The sequence below is a fragment of the Schistocerca serialis genome, chromosome 5 (genome assembly GCF_023864345.2).
Source record: "Schistocerca serialis cubense isolate TAMUIC-IGC-003099 chromosome 5, iqSchSeri2.2, whole genome shotgun sequence".
Lineage (NCBI taxonomy): Eukaryota > Metazoa > Arthropoda > Insecta > Orthoptera > Acrididae > Schistocerca > Schistocerca serialis.
The window spans coordinates 341,516,387-341,544,061 of NC_064642.1; the positions used below are offsets into that span (position 1 = coordinate 341,516,387).

At 45.6% G+C, this 27,675-nt stretch overlaps 1 protein-coding gene across 1 annotated transcript in view; it reads left to right on the top strand.

Moving 5' to 3' along the window:
• LOC126480962 (kalirin) overlaps positions 1-27,675 on the top strand; it is a 1,643,174-nt gene that overhangs the window by 1,458,891 nt on the left and 156,608 nt on the right. The window contains exon 32 of the mRNA XM_050104391.1: positions 9,197-9,275. Within this exon, the coding sequence (XP_049960348.1) occupies positions 9,197-9,275 (79 nt within the window). The remainder of the gene's footprint in view (positions 1-9,196; positions 9,276-27,675) is intronic.

Below are 27,675 nucleotides of genomic sequence, written 5' to 3' on the forward strand. Positions count from 1 at the left end.
GATGCGGTGCCGTAGACCCCGGACAGCGCCGAAGGACGCGTCCTCCGTATCGCGCATCCTGCGGCGCTACTCGCTTCTCCGTATCGCACAGTTCTGTGAGAAGACGGAAGTTCACTGAAACTTCCCCAGAGTATTGCGCAGTGCTCTTTCGCATCCTCGGTTCGTTCGTCATGTACTGGTCAAAATTTTCGAGTTGCGCTCTCACGATAACACATCTAAGGAAAGTTGCTATTAAGTCCTTAAATCAATTTCGCTCTTATGCGGTACAGGCTGATAATTTTGCATTGATAACAGGTGTCAGTTACCTTTGTTCTTTCATTTTTTTTAGGCTTTCTAGAATAACAATAACACTTTCTGTGGGTAGGAGAGGCGGCAAAAAAATACATGAAGAATGGGTTTTGTTTTTGACGTGTTTCTAACGTTTCTACATGTGTATACAAACTCGGCAAGCCTCTGTATAAAGGACGGCGCAAAGTGTATCGTACTAATATTATCCATTTTTTCCCTAATTCGCGTACTGAGCGACGGAAAACTGCCTGTCTGTATACCTTTGTACGTGTCCTAATCTCCTTATGTTACTCTCATTATCCCTACGCGACATACGCTGTAGTGGTAGAATATCGGGCGCACAGTCTTCTTCAGATACAGCGCTATAAATTTACCCAACAGGGTTCGACGAAACTAGCATCGCTTCTCTGAATTCGTTCGAGGTCTTTACTCATAGCTATTCGTTAGGGACTATGACGACGTGGGTACCGGCTGATAGCAAATTTTGCTATGAAATCACCGAGTGAGTCATTTGTTGATAAGGGAAATGAATACTGAATATGAGTCCGCAAGATCATTGAAATTCCGTAAATGTTACATTCTAGATCGCATGGATTGTCTTTGTTCATTACATGTTTCGACACAGCCGCTTTACCTTCTGTACCGAACGTACAGTTCTCAGAAGTGCTGATTCATGTTGTAATTTCTATTAGTATCAGAAAATGACTGTGCAGAAACATGTAATTAATAGTGACCACCTGTACGACCTTAACATAGAGCGTTTATGAACGGACTGGTCACCGTCAACAGGCACCTTATACCATCACTGTGATTTGCCACCTCTGTCTGTCCAGCCAGACACTGACTTTTCTTTCTTTTATTTATTGGCTTTCGGTACGTGCCCATACAGCCATCTCAATAGTGGAATGTCAGTTTTGGTTATATGAACGTAAGGAAAACACAACACCCAGTCCCCGAGTGGAGAGAGTCACCATCCCAGCTTGGAATCGAATCTGGGCCTCTACAGTTAAAAATCTACCGCGCTGACCGACAGCTAACAAGGCGGACAGGACAGACACTGATGAGCTAAAACATTATGAGATTTGCCCACCGCTAGATTGAATGTCGCACGTGACGGGATAAACAAAGCTAGTAAGTGCTGCAGAGACGAATGGTGAATCATTCTATAGACAATGCCGCAAATGGGGAAACTCATTGACATGAGCGACTTGCGCAAAGGACAGACAGTTATGGGAATGGTGGTTAAGCCACCTGGGAATGAGCATATTTGAAACGGTGAAACTGATTGGCTATCGGCGTACTACTATTGTGAGCATCTGTGGAAACTGTTTGAAGGAGGTGAAGCCACGAGTAGGCCAGAAAGTGGTCAGGAGCTTGCCCGCCCTACTATGGGGGATAGGATGCCATCTGTGGCAGGTACGACGACACAGTAGAGTGCTGGTGCAGGCATAGATGTGTGGGAGCACGCAGTCCAGTTCACATAGTTGAACATGGTCTGCGTAACAGCTGCTCTCTACTTGTTCCGTTGTTGACCCAATTACAATCGTCAGTTACGACTGTAGTGGATGCGGGATGATCGAGACTGGGCCGTAGACGAGTGGAAACTAGTGCCTAGTCGGATGAATCACGTTTCTTGATACGTCATATCGATGGCCTTTCTCGGATACGCCGTCATTCCGACGAATTGCTGCTCAAAACATACACCGCGCCACAGGCACAGAGTGATGGGGGCAGTATTGTGCTGTGGTGGACTTTCACCCGGGCTCCCGTCAGACCTGTGGTAATAATCAAAACCACCATGATATCTGTAGACTATGTGAACGTTATCGGAGACCACCTGCATGCTTTCATACTTGATGTCTTCCCCAATAACGACGTGTTCTTCCAGCGTGTGAGAAGGCCAAAACAATGCTACATTGGTTGTAGAAGGATGATAGTGACCTCACGTTGACGTCTTGACCACTAAATTTGCCTGATCTGAATCCAGTGGAACACATCTGAGGCGCTATCGGGCGTCAGCTACGCACTTACACATCACTGGCCCGTAACTTATGGGAACTGTGGTACCTGCGAGTACATATCTCGTGCCACATACCGCCACAAAACTACAAAGTACTTGCTGAATGCATGTCACGTAGAACCGCTGCTGTATTACGTTCCGTAAGTGGACCAACACACCATTAAGAAGATGATCATAATGTTTTAACTCATCAGGTTATTCTGGCGAGGAAAATTCTTCCCCGTCCTCTTTTCCATGTCTTTGTTTTTATATTCAGAGACAAATCTGTGTTGACTCAAGTTAATAAGCAGAAGTACGCCGATGTGACAAAACTCATGGGACACCTCCTAATATCGTGTCGGACCTCCTTTTGTCCGGCGTAATGCAGAAGCTCGACGTGGCATGGACTCAACAAGTCATTGGAAGCCTCTGCAAAAAATACCGTGCCCTGCTGCCTCTTTAGCGGTCCATAATTGCGCAGGTGTTGCCAGTGCAGGATTGTGTGCACGAACTGACTTCTAGATTATGTCCAATAAATGTGTGATAGCCCGAATTGTTCAGAATGTTCTTCAAAGCGAACAGTTGTGGTCCAGTGACATGGCACATTGCCATCCATAAAAATTCCATTTTTGTTTGGGAACATGAAGTCCTTTAATGGCTACAATTGGTCTCCAGGTAGCACGCCTTTCCAGTCAATGATCGGATCATTTGGACCAGAGGACCCTGTCCATTCGATGTAAACACAGCCCACACCAATACGGAGCCGCCATCAGCTTGCACAGTGACTTATTGATGAATTGGGTCCATGAGTCATTGGAGCCTGTGCCACTCTCGGAATCTACCACCAGCTCTTACCAACTGAAATCGGGATTCATGTCCGCAGCTCGTGCTCTAGTGACTAGCGTTTCAACCTCTGGAACACGGGGTCCCGGATTCGATTCCCGGCCGGGTTGGGGATTCCCTCTGCCCGGGGACTGGGTGCTTGCGTTGTCCTCATCATTCGCGAAAGTGGTTAGACTGGACTGTGTACAGATTGGGAATCTGTACCGGCGCTGATGACCGCGCAGTTGAGCGTCCCACAAACCGAACATCATGATCGTCATCATCACCATCATCATCATCATCATCATCATCATCAGTCTCACCAGGCGGTTTTCCAGTCGTCTAGGTTCCAACCGATATGGTCAGGAGTCCAGGAGAGGCGCTACAGGCGATGTCGTGTCGTTAGCAAAGCCACTCGCGTCGGTCGTCTGCTGCCATAGCGTATTAACGCCCAATTTCCCCGCACAGACCTGATGGATACATTCGTCGCACGTCCCACATTGATTTCTGCGGTTATTTCACGCAGTGTTTCTTGTCTGTTAGCACTGACAACTCTACACACAGGCTGCTGGTCTCGGTCGTTAAGTCAAGGCACACTCTCGACATTGTGGGTCGCTGGATAGCTCCAACTACCGTTCCGCGTTCAAAGTTTGTCAATTCTCGTCGTGCGGCCATAACCTCCTCGGAAATCTTTTCACTAGCCAATGCATTGCCCTTTTATAACTTACACTATGTTATCAAAAGTATCCGGACATCCCCAGAAATATACGTTTTTCATATTAGGTGCATTGTGCTGCCACATACTGCCAGGTACTCCATATCAACGACGTCAATAGTCATTAGACATCGTGAGAGAGCAGAATGGGGCGTTCGGCGGAGTTCACGGACTTCTAACGTAGTCAGGTGACTGATGTCACTTGTGTCATACGTCCGTATGCGAGATTTTCACACTCCTAAACATCCCTAGGTCCACTGTTTCCGATATGATAGTGAAGTGGAAACGTGAATGGACAGTTAGGCGGGAGGTGAGAAAACTTGGATTTCATGGTCGAGCGTATGCTCGTGAGTGACACATCACGCCGGTAAATGCCAAATGACGCCTCGCATGGTGTAAGGAGCGTAAACATTGGACGATTGAACAATGGAAAAACGTTGTGTAGAGTGACGAATCACGGTTCGTATGTGACGATCCGATGGCAGGGTGTGGGTGTGGCGAATGCCCAGTGAACGTCATCTACCAGCGTGTGTAATGCCAAAAGTAAAATTCGGAGGCGGTGTGTTATGTTGTGGTCGTGTTATCCTGGAGCGGAGTTGCACCCCTTGTTGTTTTGCGTGGCAGTATCACAGCACAGGCCTACACTGATGTTTTAAGCACCTTCTTGCTTCCCACTGTTGAAGAGCAATTCGGGGATGGCGATTGCATCTTTCAACACGATCGAGCACTTGTTCATAATGCACGGCCTGTGGCGGAGTGGTTACACGACAATAACATCCCTGTAAGGGACTGGCCTACACAGAGTCCCGACCTGAATCCTATAGAACACCTTTGGGATGTTTTGGATCGCCGACTTCGTGCCTGGCCTGACCGACCGACATAGATAGCTCTCCTCAAATGGTTCAAATGGCTCTAAGCACTATGGGACTTAACATCTGAGGTCATCAGTCCCCTAGACTTAGAACTACTTAAACCTAACTAACCTAAGGACATCACACACATCCGTGCCCGAGGCAGGATTCGAACCTGCAACCGTAGCAGCAGTGCGGTTCCGGACTGAAGCGCTTAAAACCGCTCGGCCACAGCGGCCGGCTAGCTCTCCTCAATGCAGTACTCCGTGAAGAATGGGCTGCCGTTCCCTAGGAAACCTTCCAGCACCTGACTGAACGTATGCCTGCGAGAGTGGAAGCTGTCATCAAGGCTAAGGGTGGGCCAATACCATACTGAATTCCAGCATTACTGGTGGAGGGCGACACGAACATGTAAGTCATTTTTAGCCAGGTATCCGGATACTTTTGATCATATTGTGTACGTATGCGCCACTACCGCCATCTGTATATGTGCATATCACTATCCCATGACTTTAGTCGCTTTAGCGTGTTCTGGTGAGGCAAATTCTTCCCTGTCCTTCTTTTCCACGTATTTGTGTCCACATTCAAAGACAGATCTATGTTGGCTCAAATTCATAAGAAGGAATAAAGGGCCACGTTGTGTCCATGGAAAAAAAAAACGGGAATGTGTGAACGTTTGCTGGCAAAGAACTTGTCTGCTGCGACGATAATTTGGTGTGAGTAGGAACTTCCGCCGATAGCGCTTTGGAACTTCTATCCGCCGGGGCACGAGAGAGGCGCCGTCATTGCGGAAGTGTTGCCGGTGGTGGGCGGGTTGCATCTGGGAGGGCTTCCCCAGCGGCTGAGCTGTGCTGAACCGCGTTCCGCATGCGGGCTGCGTCGCCGCCGTTGGTAGGGCAGTCACGCGCGAACCGCCGGACGCCGAGCGCACAGCGCCGTTCTCAGGCAGTCGCGCGCCGCCGCCGGCCCAGGTAGCCGCCGCACCTGTGCACCTGCCGACAGCGCTCAGCTGGCCGCGTGTCATAAGGCCGGGAGTGAGCCGTCAGCGCTCTCGTCCGTCACATCTGTCAGCGGGGGCAGCGAGCTGACACAGCGGCTACACCTGCCGCGCCGCCGTCCGTCAGCGGCCACTCCTCGGTAGACACTAAACATCTCACCACTCGGCGCGCACTCCCTGCGAAACGGTATGCGAACGTCCGGAAGTCTCAGTTGGACGAAACTGTGTTGGTGCAAATGCGAAGTTACTCCAGAATCGCAATCCTCCCGCACAAGTGGTGCTTTTAAATACTAAATAACGTACAGGGAGTGAACGCAAATTCGATCAAAAGACAGTTCCGCTGTTTGTTTTGACATACTGAACCTGTGAGCTTCATTGTCCAATTATCAAGTAACTGACGGAAGTGCATCCAAGTCTGCTGTATATGACGGTGCTTTACAGAAGTTTGCTTACATATGAGTTCTCCTACAAACATAGACACCCATAACTGCTCGTAAACAATTCAATACAGTGAATTAACCGTTCTGCAGATTGTTGTGTATACAAAGTGCATCACCTTACAACCGCACAACTTTTATTTCGTGAACGACGTTTCCGGCGTATGGTGGTGTGCAGAGGGGTGTGTAATTATGTTACATATTTAATCTATTGAACTCTTGAGTCGACTGAGATACTGAAGCAAGTATTGTTGTTCTAATTATAACGATATATATCCGGTCAGTCCAAAAAGTTTCGAGACTATATTAACAAAAAATAGAGAAACTTTAATATGATGGGCTTTACTGCTTCACTTGTTCTACAAAGTCTTCCATCACTCGAGTACAATGCACAGAACGTTGATACAACCATGGGAAGCCGGCCGTTGTGGCCGAACGGTTCTAGGCGCTTCAGTCTGGAGCCGCGCTGCTGCTACGGTCGCAGGTTCGAATCCTTTCTCGAGCATGGATGTGTGTGATGTCCTTAAGTTAGTTAGGTTTAAGTAGTTCTACGTCTAGGGGACTCATGACCTCAGATGTTAAGTCCTATAGTGCTCAGAGCCCTTTGAACCAACCATGGGAAACTGTCAGAAAAGTCCTTCTTCGGAGTGTTGTTCAACTCGTGAGTAAAAAAAAAAAAAATTGTTTAAATGGCTCTGAGCAGTATGAGACTTAACATCTGAGGTCATCAGTCCCCTAGAACTTAGAGCTACTTAAACCTAACTGACTTAGGCTATCACACACATCCATGCCCGAGGCAGGGTTCGACCCGGCGACTGTAGCGGTCGCGCGGTTCCAGACTGAAGCCTCTAGAACCACTCAGCCACACTGGCCGGCTAACTCGTGAGTCACTTTAGTTTGAACGTCAGTTATGTTGTCAACGAGTTGACCTTTCATTTGAATTGCGGGACTTAGTAGTTTTGTAATAGGTTCGTATTGATAACAGCAAGTCTCGTTAATAGTGGTCGTTTTTTCCCGAAAAGAATATTGCGCGTCATGCATTTCAGTTAAGTTGCGGCAGGCGTCGAAGGGTCGTCGTTTTTGTTTTGGAGCCAAGGTGTTCGGGACAAACTTCGCTCACACTTTTCTCTTATTCAAATAAATTGTGGACCCTGTCTCGGACACTTGGTATGGAGATGGTTCTCCATTCTGATTAGTGACGCAATGACGTTGAGGCTTAACGCTACCTGCTCACAACTGACTGGACCGATGCACATCGGTTGTTCACAATTGTTAGTTCAAGCTGCCACCGTAGTCACTGCGCTGACGTCACTTATACGACAGGAATAAAATGAGTCTCGGAACATTTTGCACGGACGACGTATTTTTAACGACATTCGATAGCTGTTTAACAAATGAGCCCAGTGATATAAAAGTTGTTAGTGTTCGTGTTGAAACTTTGCCCACAGGTATACGAGAAATGAGTGGCCGCCGGAATCGGCTGTTGCAGTGCAGACGTTGCCCGGTGGGGTTCTCGTGCTACTGTTCGTAGTTGTAACAAACCTGCCGGCTGTTAACGGTTTCCACAGAAGTTTTTGACTTAAAAATGATTAAGAACTTACACTTCAAACAGTTTCGCTAAGCCTCTTTTCACTTGCTGGAAGTTTGTATTTAGTTCCAGTTACGTCAATCTTAGCTGACGTTTTACCTTTGTCGTACAATGTAGGGCTAATAGGAATTACGTTTAATCTTAGCAACGTAGGCCCGCCTTTTTGCTGCAAACAACAACGGAGCATGGCATGAGAAGCCCACATTTTTAACGCTGATTACACTGCAACAGACAACTCCGGTCGCCTTCCCATTCAACTGCGCCGAGGGAATGAATATCTGAGGACTTTCGCGCATGATGAGCGAATCTAGTCGAGCTATGCGAAACCTGTAACGGTTTATCTCTGTATGGATTTTCTTACGTTTGTTTATGCCGTACGGGAGAAAAATATGTCTTATATTCTCCACTGTTGAAAACTGCATTGGTGCCTCATTCCTGTGAATGTCAGAAACAGCAAAATTAATCGAGTGTTTTTTTTTCTTTAACTTTCCGAAGTATAACGGTTTGAAATGGTTGTGATAAGTGACTGAGTAGCCAATACACATGTCTTCCATTGTTTTTGATCCACACCACATACTCACGACCTGTTGCGAGACAGGTTGATGTGACTATCAACAGCTAAGCATGCAGGCCTGAGGTGTACCCTGTGGGATTGAGATCCGTGATATCAACTAAAAAGACCCCTGTAGTAGCTGCGTATTCTTGTTCCGCGAGATAAGTAAACGACTATGCCTGCTCCGCTGTTGTACAGGTTGTAACCGGTGACTGTTAACAGCGTACCACAGTGGTGTAACAGAGGTCAAGACGAACAATTTGATAAAGGACACTTGCGCTCTATCGATCAGGAAACGTCAAATTGGCCTACAAGGGCCACGCCAACTTACAACGCATGCGCACTGCGGAATGTGTTCAACATCCTTTTAGGGCACCTGCTTAGTCAGCAGTTTCGGTAACATTATTAATTTAAGTTTTTCTGTGAGGCTAATGAAAGAATAAAGACTTTTGTCAGAGTTCTGAAAAATCTAATTGCGTGTACAATTGGAAGTGAACTTAGCCATTATAAGCGCAACGGTTGCGTAGTAAGAAGTGCACAGAAGCAAAACGATTTAATTGTCAATTTTATACTGTTGAACTTCACAATGTTTTGAGGTAAATTTTCACAACTTTCATCAATATTACTTTGGGGAAGGGGGGGGGGGGGTTTAACATTCAAGGAAGATTTTGGACCAAATTTCTCGTGGCGTGCATACACTAGATTAAGTGGCTTTTATAGGCCTGTTTGAGGGTCTTTCCCGGCTAGAAGGACTACAAATGCCCTACATCAAATTGTTCGTCTCGACTTCACCCACACCACTGTGATACGTTTACAGCCTATATAGAGAAATAGTCGCCATCCACGTCGACAGTGGTTACCTCCCGCGCTTGTTCGTAATATATTATGCTATGACCATGGCACTGTACCGCGATCGCTGACGCAGTGTCTTTGCCTTGTGTTGCAGAGCCGGGCACCAGCGACGGCAGCAGCGTCGGCCCTGCAACCACCAACTCGCCCGTCAACAAGCGGAGGGTCTTCAGCGGGTGAGTACTGCCTCTCTCCTCTCCTCACCTTCCCCTATGTCCTCATTCTGTTGTGTTGTATTGTTGCTCCTACTAGCCCTGAACCGTTACAGCGACTTTCTTCATGGTATTTCGTCTACAGAGCCAGTCACTAATATCCCGTCGGGCTTTGCTTATAATAAGTTGAGTAATCAGTTAAGTAATTATGCTTCGAGCGCACTGAGCACTGCTCTGGATCATTAGAGAGTTGGCTGTTCAATAACAAAGCGTTATCGGATCACTTTCAAATGTCAATAAATAGTTTTTTAAATAATTAACTTGGAAGGGTCGTAAAGGAAAGAATCTTTAATATTCGGTCATGTAAGAATTTCACTTGAGTTCAGTTGCATTAATGTGTTACTATAGAGTCCGTTCCTCCCTGTCTGCTAGCTTGTTCTTATTCAGTCCTGTCGCATGGTCTACATGGTCACAAAGGGGATGCAGGGGAATTAACACGACATGAGATCAGCGACATCTTGTCATGTTTCACCGTGCGAACGGACGCAGTCGCAAAGACTTGGCTAGTTTTCTGAATGCACACAAAATTACGGTATGGGAAATTAAAAGACGATCTGAGAAGGAGTGTATAGAATCTGTCTTTCAAATCTAATGAATGAGAAAGGCGAATAATCACAAGACAGATTAGTCATAGTCCTTCATTAAGCGCACGAACTGTTGCACTCCATGTGCTCTGACTGATTTTTTTTTTTTTTTAAGATACTATAGAGTCACGCTGTGAAGTCGTACGGCTGAAGTGCACTTGCAGAGTCCGCGGCTCTTCCGTTGTGTGCTGTTGTTGACAATTCGTTGCCGGTCGTCGTCGTCGTAACCAATCGGGTGATGCTATACGGTAGCCACTGAGAGTCGCTCGATCTCGTAATACTGGTTGTCTTAAATATTTCGCTCTTTTTTTCCGAATATTTCACGATTGCCGAGATTGTGGTTAGGAAGAGGCATGTCTCGTTAAGAAAGTGTAAGCCACAGATTTCATTTATTAGAAGAATTCATGTTTTCTGTTTTCAAATTTAATTCTTTTGTGAGATTTGTATGTGAAAATGAAGTAAATGTTACGAGAAACAGTGAAGTGACATCCTGTGCAATGTGAAATTTTTCTGTAACGTGGACAGTACAAATTTAATTTCATTGCGTCGGATATAGTTGACCAAGAGGTGCCATAAGAAAATACCAGGAATCGTTCATACACGTTATCTTGCTATTTTGCTTCTTATACTTGATTAAGCGTGAATGTCTTTTCAGTTCATGAGGCAGAAGAAGAGAAATGCCAACACGTTGTACATTCACACATTAAACATTTTGCAATACGTTTTGAAATGTATACGTCGTAACTGTCTGCGATCGTGTCAAATATATTACTTCTTGACTAATCGAAGCTTGTTCCTAGACTGGAACATAGGAACCGAATGGTTGCTTTAAGCAACAGAGCTCGTAGGAAGTAAACTATTCAGGTACACCCACCGTTCGATGCAGAGTTTCAGTTTGCTAGCGCGTCTCTCCAGAACTTTACTAGTATACTTTGCACTATTATCCCTGTGAGGAACATTTAGCCTCATACTCAAAGTCAAGAATTTGGGCTGGATGCGCGATTCCGAAATTAGCTTTAATTGCTCAGGAAGATGCAATCCTATTCACAGTGAAATAATATTCCGGAAAGAGCTCATGCCTCGTGGCCAAACCGTTCTCCATGATACCCTCTTCCCCCGCAAGTGGTAGTCCAGCAAGATACTTGGAGTTCAGGGGCTATGAGTGTGGTATGGCAGGAGGAAGCATCCTTACCTCCTATGAAGCATGTTCGTATAGTTCACATACTGAGAACGTTGCCAGGGAAAGGCACACTTCTGTATTCTTGTCTAGGTTCCAAACACAGTTTTGATCGCCTATGAAGTTCCAAAATTGCGCACATCCCGCTGCAGAGTTCTGTACCAGGTCTGCCGGCCTCTATACAATCGTTTCTCAGCTTCTTAGTATTAATCACCAGTAAAGCATTAGTGTCTTCTGTGTGGGTTCCTACATTCTGTTGCAGTCTGTTGCTCTCCTTGCGGAAAGTAGTGGCGGAAATTTTCGAAGGTCTGACATTTGATACAACTTTAACACAGCAAGCTGCACGAGAACTTCGTTTACCAGACATCCATTATGAAAACTTTCGTGGTTGTACACCTTGCCAACGACAATGGCAGGACTCTTTTCCAGACCTTCCAAAACAAGAAAACTCTCAAATAAGTTGTGAAACCGCTAACAGGAACCTAAATTGATGAACTATTTGAATCCTGTATTGTTGCTTCCCGTTGCCAGTTCAGAATAAAGCTTTCGTCGTCAGGTGGCTAAAGTAAAAAGTATGCAACAGCAGACTAGCATTTCTCCCCGTGATATGTTGAATTCAGTTCAACCGAAGATTTACTTCTCCATGCAGTACAAAATACGATACAGAGTCACTTTGCACTGGATTACCTGCTTTTAGCAGCACAGTTCTAAAATGTTTTAGTCTAATACGTGGAAACCCAGTTGCAGCGTACGTAGATGTGGATTTCCGCTGCTGCTGTTTTGGAACAATATCGGAAGTTTTCGGATTAGTTTTTCACGTCACGTCGCATGATTTCGTGTGAAACAGCTGGGAGTCACTATATAAAACACAATTTCTTTAAAAGTTTCGTGTCCATTTTTTCCGCATTTTATATCTCTACAAAGAAAAGTACCGATCGGGAGCAGTGTTAGAAAATTATTTAAAATAGAACACCTGAAATATGTACTGATTGGAACTTCTTTTATTGGAAAATCTGTACAGTCAGATTACGAAAAGAATGGAGACCGAAGAGAGTGGCTAGAGATACTTACCCGGGGCTGTGAATAAACACGATCCCACCTGTTGTCTTCCCCACTGTCCGCGCTCCGTCCTCTGAAGTTAGAAGAAGCACGGGCGGCAGCTTTTTATCCCAGGCGCACAAGTAACCGAGGGCGTGGCACACAGACAGGCGGCTGCTGGAACAGGTTCTTAATGATGGCCACGTCCTGCCTCGCAAATGTTCGTTTCTATTGATCTTGCCGTTGCGTTTCGTAATTTTCCATGTCTTAAACATAAAGAGGTCAACGCTGTTTCGTCATACAGATACATTCATAGAGAACCATGGCTGCCATGTGATGCAAAATATTTCTAAGACACAGCAGCAACCAGCCACAATTTGGTTTTGTTTCGCTTTATGTAAAACCGGAATTGCTTGTTTTTAAATTACAAAGCAATCTTTTGATGGCTCATTTTCTTGCGTCAAAACGACAGGACGTAGATTTACAAGTGTTTTGACTTACAATAAACAGAGAGTAACAATTTCAAACGTGCAATAATGATGGTAAAAATCGGAAATAGTGCAAATTACATGAGACGATGACATGGGAGGTTTGTTTTCAGCGTCCTTATCCAGCGAATAACATTCACGTTGTCTTGCTGTTTTTAAAGTGACAACCAGCGCTCCTCATTATTATCCTCTAGTTCTCGAGATGCACCACGTGCGTTGACTCACTCACATAAATAAAATATATACGAAGTCGCCACAGCCTATACGAGCGTCAAACACAGACGCGTCGAAAAAATATGGCACCTGTGTATCGCATCATCCATAATCTGTATTAGCGCTCGTGTGAAGCTGATCAACAGGTACCGTCATCGTCGGATAGGAATTGGAGTCCTTGTCCTCCGTGCATCTCGATCGCCAGAATTGACTGCTGTGGGGCTGCGTGAAGTCGTTAGCGTATGAAACAACGAAGCGACTGGTTGGTAGGATCCTAGGTGTCCATCTCAATGTACAACAGAAAACAAGGACATGTGACAGTGAGTGCACAAATTTTATGTGATATTGTAACACGTGAGTATTGCCAGTAGTCGGAACAGTTACTGTGAGCTTAAGTTGTTGCTGTGAATGTAAGTTGTTTACCTTAGTCGAAATCTAAATATTCCTTTCCGGCCATTAAGTGGTTCAAAAATGGTTCAAATGGCTCTGAGCACTATGGGACTTAACATCTACGGTCATCAGTCCCCTAGAACTTAGAACTACTTAAGCCTAACTAACCTAAGGACATCACACAATACCCAGTCATCACGAGGCAGAGAAAATCCCTGACCCCGCCGGGAATCGAACCCGGGAACCTGGGCGTGGGAAGCGAGAACGCTACCGCGCGACCACGAGCTGTGGACGGCCATTAAGTACATACTTCAGTGTAGTCAGTTTATGATGCTCTACAGTATATTTTTTTGTGACCACAAATGTTGGGACAGTCTTTAAATGAGGAAACGAAAAGCCTAAATGCAGGCTGATAACTTCACACAGCTCTAAATAAGGTGTCTAAAAATATTGACATAAATCGCAACAGAAGGTAGTAGTGCTCAAAATAAAAACGGTCGTATGAACATACTTCCAGAAACAAATACTCGTTGAGATTAGGACCAATCTGCCGCGTAACAGACATCTTTATAATGGCACTATATGAGATGCTCTGTGTTTTTACCATTTACTATTACACATCCATGCGCACTCCTTCTCAAAAGATCACGAAGGAGTTCGTGTACTACTGAAATACATCGTGGGTGCTGTGATTGGTGCACGTTGTCTATGGGTGTTGTGAATTAGCTTCCACCTCCGCTCACTAAATGAACACCGAAGAAGTAAAAGAATGCACCTTGTAATTTTGCTAGATTGCTGTTGTGAGCAGAGCAACTAAAAATGTGGAATTTTTGAAAATCCAAGTTGCATATCATAATCTCATAACCTCTCTGTGCTATGTGATTAGTTTAAATTCACGGACTCCTTCTTCGAATGACTGCAGGTTCAGATAGTAGGATAAGAGAAAAACAGATAATGAAAGTTAGTAACAAAATTACGCGGTTCAGTGCCACGTCGAAATGTTGTATCTCTCCCACAAAAAATCTGAAAATAGAATTAGCGGCAAATGATTACTAACATAAATATGTGGACTCGTATTGAATTAAAGTATAATTAAAGTATTCAAGCACGTATTGAATGAAAGCTCAACATACCGGCTGGTTATAATTAAAATTTCCCTATTTAACACGTTATAACACGGAAACTGACTAACGTACGAGTACCACACTTGGTAGCATAAGGGTCCAGAGTATGGGCGCGTGATTTTCATGCGTCACAGCGCCACCGTCCAGTTCCAACTATGGCCACCAGGTGTCGTGATTCTCGGTGTCTCACACCCGACCAGTCGCAGTGCACTTGTTGACGTGTCAACATAAGCTTGGACAAAAGGAGCAGGGCATTATTGGTGAAGCTCTGTTATCAAAACAACAGTAACGCTGCAGCTGCACTTCGACAATATCGCAGGCTAGAAGGGTTACGGAAGGGTCCTCTTTCTCCACCTGCTGTGCGGAGCATGATGAAGAAGTTCGAATCAGCAGGAGAACTGCGCGTCGCTCCGATAGGAGACCGACGACCGGTTGCACCACAGGTGGTTGGTGAAATCGCTGTTGCTGTGGCAGACAACGCTGCGCGCAGTTCCCGACCGTCAGGCTGTGCGCGTGCTGTGTCACGACAGTTGAACATCCCGTCTCCACTGTACTGAAGATGCTTCGAACCATTTTCAAATGGTATCCGCACAAGATCCGTATCGTACAGCAGCTTGCACCACAGGGCGCACAACGGAGTGTTAACTTCCGTCTCAATTTTTTCGCAAGGATTGAGGTTGACGAGTGCTGGCCCTGGACTATCCTACGTACTGACGAAGCTCATTTTTCTCAGACGTGTGAGGTGAACACACAGAATTGCCGTGTGTGGGGATCTTCACCTCCAGTCACTGTGCATGAAGTTCCTCTGTATGGTGAACGTGTCACCACATGGTGTGGCTTCACGGCTGCGTTCATCGTTGGCTCATTCTTCTTTGAGCAGATCGGCGCTCAGCGACCAAAGACGTGCATTATGACTGGTCAGCGTTACTGTGATATAAAAAAAATGGCTCTGAGCACTATGGGACTTAACATCTATGGTCATCAGTCCCCTAGAACTTAGAACTACTTAAACCCAACTAACCTAAGGACATCAAACAACACCCAGTACTGTGATATACCTCGCCAGCATGTCGTACCCGCCCTACAGGGGTATCTTTCTCAGGATACTATTAATTGTGTTCAATTGCTCGTACACGTCCTTTGCCACCTCTAAAAAGAGTACAATATCATCGGAAAACCTTAAAATTTTTAGTTCAGCTCCCCAAATTTTAATTCGTTTTTCAAATTTCTCCCCAGTTTACTTTACTCTGTGTACAGATTGCGATCCCCTCGCTAGTCCTACGACTCTTATACGAGAGGCGTTCAATTTTTAGTTGGCCATTTTCGGTTGAAAAAATGCGGTATTTGTTGTGGGACATCGAGGAATACCCCCACTCTAAACCCTATAGTTTTAAGAAGTTCCGATTGCTGGCGGCTATATACGTAGTCTTCAAAGTGGCGACTGTAACAGAGGTGCCCATCGGCGCTTGCAAAATGCCTACGGAGACCTGGCAGTGAACAAACACGATTAGTCGTTGGGTGAAGCGTCTGTCATAATCGCAACAAGCTCACGCAAACAAAAATGTTCAAATGTGTGTGAATTCCTAAGGGACCAAACTGCTTAGGTCATCGGTCCCTAGACTTACACACTACTTAAACTAACAGTTGCTAAGAACAACACACACACCCATGCCCGAAGGAGGACTCGAACCTCCAGCGGGAGGGGCCGCGCAGTCCGTGACGTGACGCCTCAAACCACGCGGCCACTCCGCGCGGCCTCATGCAAACCTATCCGACCTCTCGTGTACCAGCTGGCTGCACACAGCTGTGACTCCTGCAATGTTGGAACGTGCGGACACCCTCATTCGAGGTGATCGATGGAGCACAACTGAACACCTCACGACACAGCTGGGCCTCTCTGTTGGTAGTGGTTACACACTCGCCCATCAGTTGGGGTATTCAAAGGTGTGTGCCTCGCAGCCTAACAAAAACGAGAACGAAGGGCCAACTGTGCGGAATTCCTTGCGCGCTGCGGGGCTGGACGTGACCAGTTTTGTCGAAATCGTCTCAGGCCATGAAACATGAGATCATCACTTCAAACCGGAAACAAAACTGCAATTCATGGAGGCGTCACAGCACCTCCCTTCCGAAGAAAACGTTCTAGGCCGTCTAAAGTGATGGCGAAGGCTTTCCGGGAGTATGGAGGGGTTATTCTGTTCGATGTGCTCCCTCATAGTGCAACGATCAACTCTGAAGTGTTTCGTGTTACCTTCAGGTAACTAAAAAAAAAAAAAAACGTCTTCAGCATGATCGTCACCACAGAAATGCAAACTACTACTTCTTCTCCACGACAACGCAAGGCTTCACACAAGTCTACGCATCCGAAAAGGGCTTACAAAACTTCATTTTACTGTTCTTCCTCATTCAAACTACAGCCCAGATCTCGCACTTTCCGACTTCCATCTGTTTGGTACAATGAAGAATGAATCTGCGGAAAGCAGTACACGGATGATGGGAAGGTTATTGATGTAGCAAGACGTTAGCTCCGACATTGATCAGTAGAGTGGTACTATGCGGGCATACAGGTCCTCCCAGTAAAGTGGCGGAAGGCTGTCGATTGAATGGAGATAATGTTGAAAAATAGCGTTTTGTAGCTAAAGTAGTGGGTAATAACGTAGTGTATTGGAATCCTGACTAAAACCAACCTAATTCAGACAAAAGTGTGTTGCGTTACCTATTGAACGACCCTCGTAGCTGCAGTCTGGTTTCCGCGCAATGTGTAGGTAATCCTTAGCTCCCCATATTTTATCCGTGCTACCTTCAGTGGATACGAAAGGCTTCGCTCGTGTCTCATCGTTTCTAGTTCCATTCCGAGCTGCTGGGGTCAGCACATTTGCAGCCTAATTGGCCCAGAAACGTGCCGAGCTTTACGCGACACGCCCGCATGTCGGCGTACCGAGAGCAGTATGCAAATCGCGCTCGTTGCGTTGCGGTGCGAACTCGATTCGTTTGGGAAAACAGGGCGCCGGCGGGCTGTGCGGCCAGTATTTTTAACCCGGGGACAGCGGGCAGCCTCGGCGCCAGATTGCCGGCTGTGGCGCCCGGCTCGCTGCGGGGGGCGTCCCTCAGCGCCACAGCTGCGCGCCCACTCCGGACCCGCCTGGCTGACTCACGCCTCAGCCGGCCACTGCCGCGAGCTGTGGTTCCCCGTCCTCTGGATGGATCCACAGTCTCCTGGTGTGACCGGAAGATCTAAGCGTCACCTTCAGCCATTGCGAAAGTTCGCTACATTTACTCTGAAAATTTCGATGGCCATGTGTTCTGTGGTAGGGAGCACGTGTATTGCATTCGAATAATTTAGGAAGTCTTCGGAAAAAATGTGAAATCCCAAGGAAGCAACACTGAAGATAGAAAAATAGTTACGTATTTTTTGTCGTAGAGCATATGCAGCCATTAGAGTTGTAAAACTACCATAGGCTACCGTTGATTATGAGAAGTAAGTGTAGACTACTGTAATATTTCTTGTAGCCTTCGTCAGTTAAGATCGTAACCGCATTACATGGGTTTTAGGTGTGTTGCATATCTATCAGGCGTCACTTAATTTCGGCCGGCCGGAGTGGCCGTGCGGTTCTGGGCGCTGCAGTCTGGAGCCGAGCGACCGCTACGGTCGCAGGTTCGAATCCTGCCTCGGGCATGGATGTGTGTGATGTCCTTAGGTTAGTTAGGTTTAATTAGTTCTAAGTTCTAGGCGACTGATGACCTCAGAAGTTAAGTCGCATAGTGCTCAGAACCATTTGAACCATTTTTGAACTTAATTTCGATCGCTTTGTTTGCGTACGCGATCAGTGTCTTACTAGACTCCCCTTGAAACTGAAAGGTCCATAAGCTGACTAAGGGTATATAAAAGGTTGCATATACATGGAACATTTTTGCTCTGCATAGTTATCCTCCTGCCTGTTGCTTAAAAGTAAAAAATATTTATAGCAAAATTGAAACTCTATGTTTAATTTGGGTTTTGTCAGAAAAGTACAAAATTGAAACTCTATGTTTAATTTGGGTTTTGTCAGAAAAGTACAGATTCACTGTGTAGCGCTGGAAAACGCTATTTCCTCAAAAAAAGGTAAAATTTAAGAAAAAACGCAAAACAATAACATATCAAACATTGTTTTAATGCTTCGTGGAGATTATATAAAATACTTTTCTGTTCTTCATAAACGACTTTCCCACTTACGAAAAATAGCAGGAAACTCTTGCCTTTGTTTGCGATGAAGAAAGTTCCATTGGGTACAAAAAAAAAGAAAAAAAAGAAAAAACAAGAATAACTACATAGATTTTTTTACGTTTGTGCATGTAAACTGCACTTCCATGAAAAGTAATTGCTGTGGTTACATAGAAGAGCAGAGGTTATGCGATAAAGTAATTTTTAGTACTTATAAAATGCAATTTATATTTTGTTAGGATATAAAGTACACAATGGACTAACACTGGGTGATGTACGGCTCTCAGCAGGTAAAAAACAAACAGAAAACAAAAACAAGTCGTCGGGTCCCATTTTCTCTCGCATACTTTCATTAATGTTTCTTTCCATACGAATGCTACAAATACTACCGGTAATCCTATAATTTACTATGTCATTTATGTTCTGTACCAAAATTACCAAACCGTAGTTTTGGTAGAGTACAACTCTAGCACTTGTAGAATAAATACGTAGGTGGGGGCAAAGAGGCTGCGCAAAGCATTAAAGCTCTGCAAGAGCTATAGTGATCAGAGATTCACCGTCACAGACATGTTTATAGGGTAGGACCCACAGTTTCGGTGACGTTAACACTGGCGGCTGTTGTACATAGGTCATGACACACTTCTGTAGCCGTGGGGTCAGCACATGACATCCATGCAGAGGGCTCGGCATCAATTTCCGGTACTGCCAGTGATTTGTCATAGGTGGGAGGGACAGGAACGGGATGCATTGACCCAACTGAGGAATACTTGACTGCGAGGTAGCGGCTCCGAGGTCTGGAAAGCTGGCAACAGCTAGGAGACCAGTTTGCTGAGACCTTGCCCCTTCATACCGCCTCCAAATGGCGCCATTCGACAGATTGTGACAAACTTTACTTGTGTAGTCTGCTTAGCTATTCTTCAGCTTATCCTCTGGGTTAGCTTCGTTGTATCGTTAATTTCCCATTTGCTGCATTATGAGTCACCTTTCTAAAATGCAGCTTGGATGCATCCGTATCTTACACCCTTCAAGTGTCTCTATGTTGAATCCTTGATGTTTTCCTTTAAGTAATCATGGTACACCCACAGTGCACCTATGCGACTCACTCTTGGGTCATTCCTAGATTGCACCGTTTACGGAACCCTAACGCACCTTTGGTGTATCCCTAAGTTACACTCTCGAAAGAGCCTTCGGTTGCACCATCGGTACCTTCATAGAAAGCGTCACAGGTACATTCATGGGACGACACAACGACCGATCACCATCGCGTGCATTGTTGGCCTCACCGCAGAGTTACACTCTCTCTCTTCAATGTGGTTGCAAGAAAAGTATCTTAGATGGTTCGGTTGGAGCATACAATTTGTTTTTTATCAGATTCTTGGACTGTATGTGCACAGGTTTCTGCCGACTGGGTCGGTCACATAAAAGTGCAAAATGTAGAGCATCGGTTTTCTCGGGAGACGTGCTACACAGAGTGTGACATAAATCGTTCTTTTGGCAAGATGTAAATGGCAGTAAGAAGGAGAGGGAGAAAGAAATCACGAAAGTGGTAAACATCCTCGTTACAGGGTCCTCGCATACGCTTTTCGGCATGTTTGATCTATTTACACGTTTGTGAAATGGAAATGCCGAAACGGTCCTTTGAGAAGCACGCGACTCGTTTCCTTCTCAATCCTATTCAAGCAGAAAGGTTCCATGTCTAATGACCTCCTCGGAGCTGGTACCTTAAATCATAGTCTTCTGCCTTCCGTGACTAATTTAGCACCGTCTCTCAGGTCGAAGCGAGGCTGGCAAACCTTATTCAAAATATATAGGGTAGTTAGAAACAGTCTAAAAACCTTGCACAGGTGTTGCAGGGTAATTTGTTCTGGGAACTATTTGTTGAGAAAAAAATTCACTACGTTGCGTCGTTTCCAAGTTAATTAACAGTGAAGTCACGCAATCAGACCGTTGCGCGCTCTAATTCGAGATGACAGCCAGAGGCGGTGGCGCCAAACGTGTTCTTCCTTTGGTTTCCTAAAATCAAACAAGTGAGCGATGCAACTATTGGGCATGAGACGGCAATGAGGATCGAACTACAGCCAAAGGCTGAGCAGTGTCTTGCGCTAACGCCTACACTATGAGAACAACTGACGTTAATTGTATCTACATGAAATTTATTCGCAGTTACGAATATAGCCAACCATCAACTGCGTAATGGAATGACGACAATGAAGACTCGTGCCGAACCGGGACACGAGCCCGAATTTCCCGCTTATCGCGAGCGGTCGCCTTACTATTAGGCTAGCCCGCCCGGTTGGCCGTGCGGTCTAACGCACGGCTTTCCGGGCGGGAAGGAGCGCCTAGTCCCCGGCACGAATCCGCCCGGCGGATTTGTGTCGAGGACCGGTGAACCGGCCAGACTGTGGATGGTTTTTAGGCCTCAGCGAATGCGGGCTGGTTTCCCATATTCCGCCTCAGTTACACTATGTCGGCGATTGCAGCGCTAACAAGTTCTCCACGTACGCGTACACCACCATTACTCTACCACGCAAACATAGGGGTTACACTCGTCTGGTGTGAGACGTTCCCTGGGGGGTCCACCGGGGGCCAAACCGCACAATAACCCTGGGTTCGGTGTGGGGCGGCGGAGGGGTGAAGTGGACTGCGGTAGTCGTCATGGGCTTGTGGACCACTGCGGCTGCGGCGGGGACGGAGCCTCTCCGTCGTTTCTAGGTCCCCGGCTAAAATACAATACAATACTATTAGGCTATCTGAGCAAAATTCGCTGCCAGACCAGAACTTCCATATGTCGACAACATGTATCTACAACTAGCAGTCGTTCACTCATTATATGTGTTCCTTTACGTGCACACACGTCGTAAGAATTTTGCATCGTACTTCTTAATAACAAAGGCACCGTAGAATCGTATCGTAAATGTCGTATTAATTGTATCCAACGGGCCGCTTGAATTTACTGGCGCAACGACCTGATTGGCTATTTTCTTTCTTTCTTTTTTTTTTTAGCAATTATTGCTCAGCACAACCTGCCCTGCGACACCCTTGCCAGCTTGTCAGACTGTTTCTGAGGACACTGTGTATTTAGCAATACATAAAAATAATCCAGGTCTGCCAAGAAATGTTTTGGAGGAGGTCTACGTAGTAATATGCCACGTAATTTGTCTCACGCACCACACCCAGCGCTAAGAGTCCGTGGACTCTGACCGCGACCGCGAGAGAGACTTCGTATCGTCACGGAGACTCTTTGGACAGGACGAAAATGAATGGAAAGTTTCCGTCATTTCTCTAGAAAACTGTCCATTTTAGAAGACGGTTTAGGTGCTTGAGCCTTAAAGTCTAACAAAGAAACACGTGCTCGATGTACGACAGCTGTACGTAGCGAAATTCCGAAGTAATCCCCGATCGCGAAAAAGAAGTGCCTCCGGGGCTGTGGTGTCTGTACGCGACCGGCCACTTTCCAGTAAATATACGGATGAGGTGTTTTGCTGGCGTAGCGTCGTGGCGGGTGTCGGTTCGTAAAGCAGCAGCCTGTCACAGTTAATTCGGGCGGTACGGCGCGGCACGGTCTAATCTGGGCGGCGCGCGGTCCCAGGGCGTCCCGGCATACCTGCAGAGCGGCTCTCGCCTCGCTTTATTCCTCGCGAAAGCTGGACCCGCGCGCGCCTTTGTGACGCTGCCGCGTTTATAAACGACGCGCGCGTCCGCCGCGGCTGGAGGGGCGGGTTGCGGGTTGCCCGCCAAACAGGCGCGCGGCGCCCGCTGCTCACCCTGACAGTCGGACGCCCCGTCCCGGCCGGTGCGGTAGCGCGTAAATCGCTGCCGGGTCGCGTCCCAGGCGTAAATAAAGTGCTGTGGCGCGTGCTCAGTGTTACCAACAACCACTGTCTCTCCCGAGTGGCTCATCATTACTCGACCTAAAGGTCGTTTCGTTTGGAAATCTGTGCCAGATTTTGTCTGGAGGATCGGTTTGTCGCGCTTGTTTCGAGTGACACCCTCGTATAGCAAGTGAAAGCAGGTACAGCTACTCCCATGTTGTTCTCTGCTGCAGACTCCGGTGCGACGTGTCTGTCAGGAGGTATGTGGTATCATACGTGTCTGCCCGTCTGTAGTTCCATTAACCTCTTACAGATAAGCAGAGAAAGAGAAGTGATTCCACATTTGCGATTTAAATTGAGCTTTTCTTCTCAGTCTTTATGTGCCTTGACACTTGCCAACGGTGTAAGTTAAGCACCTTCTCTTCTTACCACGTATCAGGTTCTTGCATAAGTGCGCAGAGTTTCTATTTTGCATGTTGGTATTCCGGTTGTATGGGTTTATTTATCGAATCTCGTTTTTCATTTGTAGTTCACTGTTGCTATCTGATTTACACACTGTCGTTTGGAGATAGTGAGCGGAGCTGTGGACGCTAGAATATACAGTGCCAAGTGGAGAAATCGGAACATTTCCGACATATTCTTCTGTTTGAGTTGAATAGAGTGACAGCGGGAGAGGCAGGCAGAAACGTTGTCGCCGCGTATGGGGATAGTGTCCTTGGACAGAACACGGCAAGAAAATGGGTTTCTCGTTCTGAGGAGGATCGTTTCGACATCGTGACTCTCCACGTTCGGGGAGACCCTCGGAGTTTGATGAATATCCTTTAGAGGCGTTAATCCGCAATGATCAGTGTCACTGTACTCGGGAACTGGAAGATTTGATGAACTGCGGTCATTCCACCATCGTGTGGCATTTGCACGCAATGAGAAAGATTCAAAAATCGGGTGCATGGGTACCGCATCCTCTAAGCCAAAATCAGAAATCAACGGGTGGCCATATGTGCATCTGCTTCGTCGTCATCTATTGGCTCGTCAATGACGACGACGATTCGTGTCCTGTATCGTTACAGGTGACGAGAAATGATGTCATAAGGAAAAGAAAGGAGTGGTTGAGGCCAGACTAAGCAGCAACTCCCCGTACAAATACGTGCGCGCGTCCACAAAAGATAATGATACGCATCTGCTGGAACGGCGACGGTGTAGTGTACTACGAATAGCTTCCCCAGGGTATAACCACCATTGCTGACATTTATTGTCAACAACTGAGACATCTTGCAGACGCAGTCCAAGAATAACGGAGACTGTGTAAAGTGATGCTACTCCACGATAACTGTTGTAAATAGTGAAGGAGAATATATTATTGATGGCTAAAGTATCTGTTGTAAGTATGCGTTGTATTTATTAAACTTGTGGAAAACGCTGCGAACTTATGCACCAACCGAGTAATGTCGCCAATATCTTGGTTTAGCCATGTCAGCATTCGTTACATAAGCTAAATGATACGTTTAATTCCTACAACTGTAAGCTTGCTATTCCTTCAGTCTCTTGAAGTTTTTCCATCAACATCTTCCTGCTTTAAGCGTTTTCTCTTCTTGGTTTTCCTTCTGCATATCGTCTTGTCACCTCATGTCCTCAGTTTCCCATATGTTATTATCACGAGTCCGCTCAGATGAATTTCTGTGTTGCACTCCCGCTGCCTCCCTAGGCTGCATCCTTGTTGCATCCCCATGTTGCATCATTGTGCCATCTGTAGGTTGTGATCAGTACTTCGATACGTTGCAACAGTTCTAGCTCCTGCATTGCGCTGTTGGTTGTACCTTAGTTGCATCCTTGGTATGCATTATAACTGCATCCTTGGACCACCTGTATGTTGAACCTCTGGAACAACGTGAAGGTCAACCCACATGCACAACTTAAGGAGGCACCAGATTTGCTACCTATACTCCGTACAGCGAAAGAGGATCCATGACAGCTGGCTGCGCTCTTGGCAGCTTTCAGCTGGGAAGTGCAAATTGCTGCCGCAACGCAGACTGATAGCCAAATTCCCTAACATTGCGACAACACTGAGACGTCGCCATGGAAACGAAAACAGAAGGACGTTACATGAATGATTGTGATGGATGCACGAAACAGCCGCGCGTAACTGTCACGGATTTTCTTTTGCCGTACGGACTATAGGGATAACTAATGATGCAACCTATAGGTAGTCCAAATATCTTATGTTCACGATTGGTATTATAGGTAAGAGACATGCATACCAGAGACAAAATGTAGTACATTAAACTGTCCGAAAAGTTTCTACTTATCTATAGGTGATCAAACAATAACAGTGACGAGAACGAAGAATTTGGACAAGAATTTTTAAATGATAAATGCCGAAAGGAAACTACCTTTGAGTACCCACGAGCTTCTGATGAGATCTTCAATTTTGTCCATAGTGAAACTGGTGACTGAATATGACGGTTTCGTGGTGGTGACGTCATTGATGAAGTATTGAAAAAATAATATACCTATATATACATATACATCGTACTCCGCAAACCACCAAACGATGACTGGCGGAGGGTACTTACGGTACCACTAACTGATCCCCCTTCCCTTTTCCGTTCGCTAATGGCGCGTGGGGAGAATTACTGTCGGTAGGCCTGTGTATTACCTCTAATTTCTTGAATTTTCTCGTCGTGATCATTTTGCGAAAGGTACGTGGCGGGAAGTAATATGTTGTTTGAAAGTTCCAGGAAAGTGGTCCCTCGAAATTTTAGTAATGTGTAGAGTAAACAATAGTGCTCAGTCCGAAATCGTGAGGTCGCAATGTAGATCCTATACTTGGGCTTCCAAACCGGGTTTTCCGTAGATTGATATTTTCATTTGTTTGTGTAAGCACTTCAGTACAGATTCTGGAAATGCTGGCTGCAATGCTGGATTGTAGCTTCTAGAGTCAGTATTCGTGCCAAAACACCCTGCCACAGTTAGTCGCGATTTTGTTTTATGCGAAGTGGAAGGAAAGAATAAGGATTCGAGTGGTCGGGAAGATATTCATTTCCCTTCTTTAATCGAAGACAAGAATATTTTATCTTAATTACGAGAAAAGAGATATACAGATGATGAATATACTTGCTGATTTATTTTCATATACAGTAATTTGTGCGGATAAGATTTTTAAAAATCTTTTCTTGCACATTCTCCTCTTCTTCCTCCTTAGCAGGTCCTATATATCCATGAAGAAATCGTACCCCCTCCTTGTTAAAAAATTACGAAAGAACTATGACACCTCGTTGTGCTGAAGAAAATGAAAAAGATTTAAAGACACCATTCGTGTAAAACATATTAGGCCCAGAAAATCTATATTTGGCCGAGTTGCTGATTCAGAACTACCATGTAAACACGACAGTGTCAACCGGTTCCGAAATTCGGTTTGGTCTTCTGCCAGTTGTGTCGAATCTATATTCGGTGTGCGTTGTTAGTGGGCTTAATTGTCGCTCTGGTTGTGTGTATTCAGTCGTAAGTTACAGTCGCGTTGGTCGTTAGTACTGCGGCATGTATTGTCGTGAAGAGCTGACATAAAATAATGGAGTGCTGACACTCTTGCGTTAGTGCGCAGTGAGCGATTCGACAGTGTATTCCCACACACAGTTCGTGTAACGTATGTCAAGCAAAGTGGACGTTCCATCAGATTTTCAATTAAGGAAGACTGTTGGAACGATGGTGCGTGAGAGTGTAGACTGCCAGTGTGAATCGTCTATTTCGAGCAAGTGTCCAAGTTATGACATATACCAGTTATGTCAAGAGAGCGCTAGCGAAAAACGGTACCAGGGAAAAACTTGTGCTTGATCTTTGGGACGAAGCGAGCTGTAACAGAATGGTCTTAAAGCATCGTAGAGCTGTTGCAATAAATGTAATGCCAACCACAACTAGCGACAATCACTGTAGAAGGTTTGTTCTACAGTCTCAACTTTGTTTAATCACCGTCAAAGGCGCATTAGTACGGGGTAGGTGTTGCCGAGGCCATGTGACATGAACCAGTGACAACTGGAAGAAAGTAAAGTGGTTCAGAGTGTCATGCTGCAACTCGATTAACAGCAAGTGAAGCTTGTATATAGCAGAAGCTAGAAATAGGTCATGTGTTGAACCGTGTACTTCCTGATGTTAAACATGCTACATGATTGCTTGAGCTACAGTTACGTGGGCGAGTCCTGGACACAGATTACCCCCTCTCTCTCCCCCACCCCCGGTCGCACTCTTTGATGGAAGTGACAGCTGCAGTGCATGACTGCTGATGCTGCAGCCCAACGTGGACCAACGCCATATTAATCATCTTAGTGGACAGAATGCATCAGTTTTTATCAGGTCGGTCGAAACAGCAGACTTAAGCAGTATAGTGATTTTCTGCATTCATTTATGCACTCTTCATCTGAAAATAATTCCCGCTGTTACGGTATCTCGATAACGTACACACGGAATTGTTGCTAAAAATTTCGCTGTGTTGAAGCCCTGTTTAATACTAGATACTTCTCGAAATTTATATTTAAACCGAGATGGTTCGTCGCGGGTACTGTTGTCATAATTAATGCTGTTGATAATTATTTCGAAACACCTTTAACCAGTTCAGATTTACTTTGCGTGAGCCTACATCCTCTCCCAATAACAAAGGGAAGAAAGTGTTATTTCGATCTTGGATCATCAGAAATTGAAAGAGGATTCAACAGGTCGAGATGCTGTTATGCATACGCTGCAGCTTGCTATAAATTATCATGACGATGATAATAGGAAGAAATCGCAAAGGCAGATGACGCTTTCTCGGGAAGCGTTCGTATTCAACGGATTTTGCATATAATGTTCATACTAAGCAAGTTACGCAAACGTAAAATGAAAGCATTCCTGTTACATTGTTTCTACAATATCGTATGTTCCAGTCACGCTCCTGTTATAGCCGTTTTAAACATGCTCTGAAACTACTAAAAACATAGCACTATTGCTCAATAATCATCCTTTTATGGGATTACTTAATTATGTTCATCGATGCAGCAGTTTGTACATTAGTGATTATCGATGTTTTAGCTTCAGCTGTTGAGTGGTGTACGCATTGAGTCTTCATTATAATACAGCCTAAATAGTGTAGAGATCAAAATGTGCCGCGTTCGTTGATTGTCAGAGTGTTGCATTATGTTTCTGCAATGTAAGCCTCACAAGACGATTCTTCAACTACCGAAACCAATGCTATTACGTTGCGGGAGTGCCATGTTGTTACGATGTGCTGTGGATGTTGAGAACTCCATCATGTACCCTCAATAAAATAGAGCATAACTTATGTAGCAGGAATATGCACAAAACTGTTCTTGACCC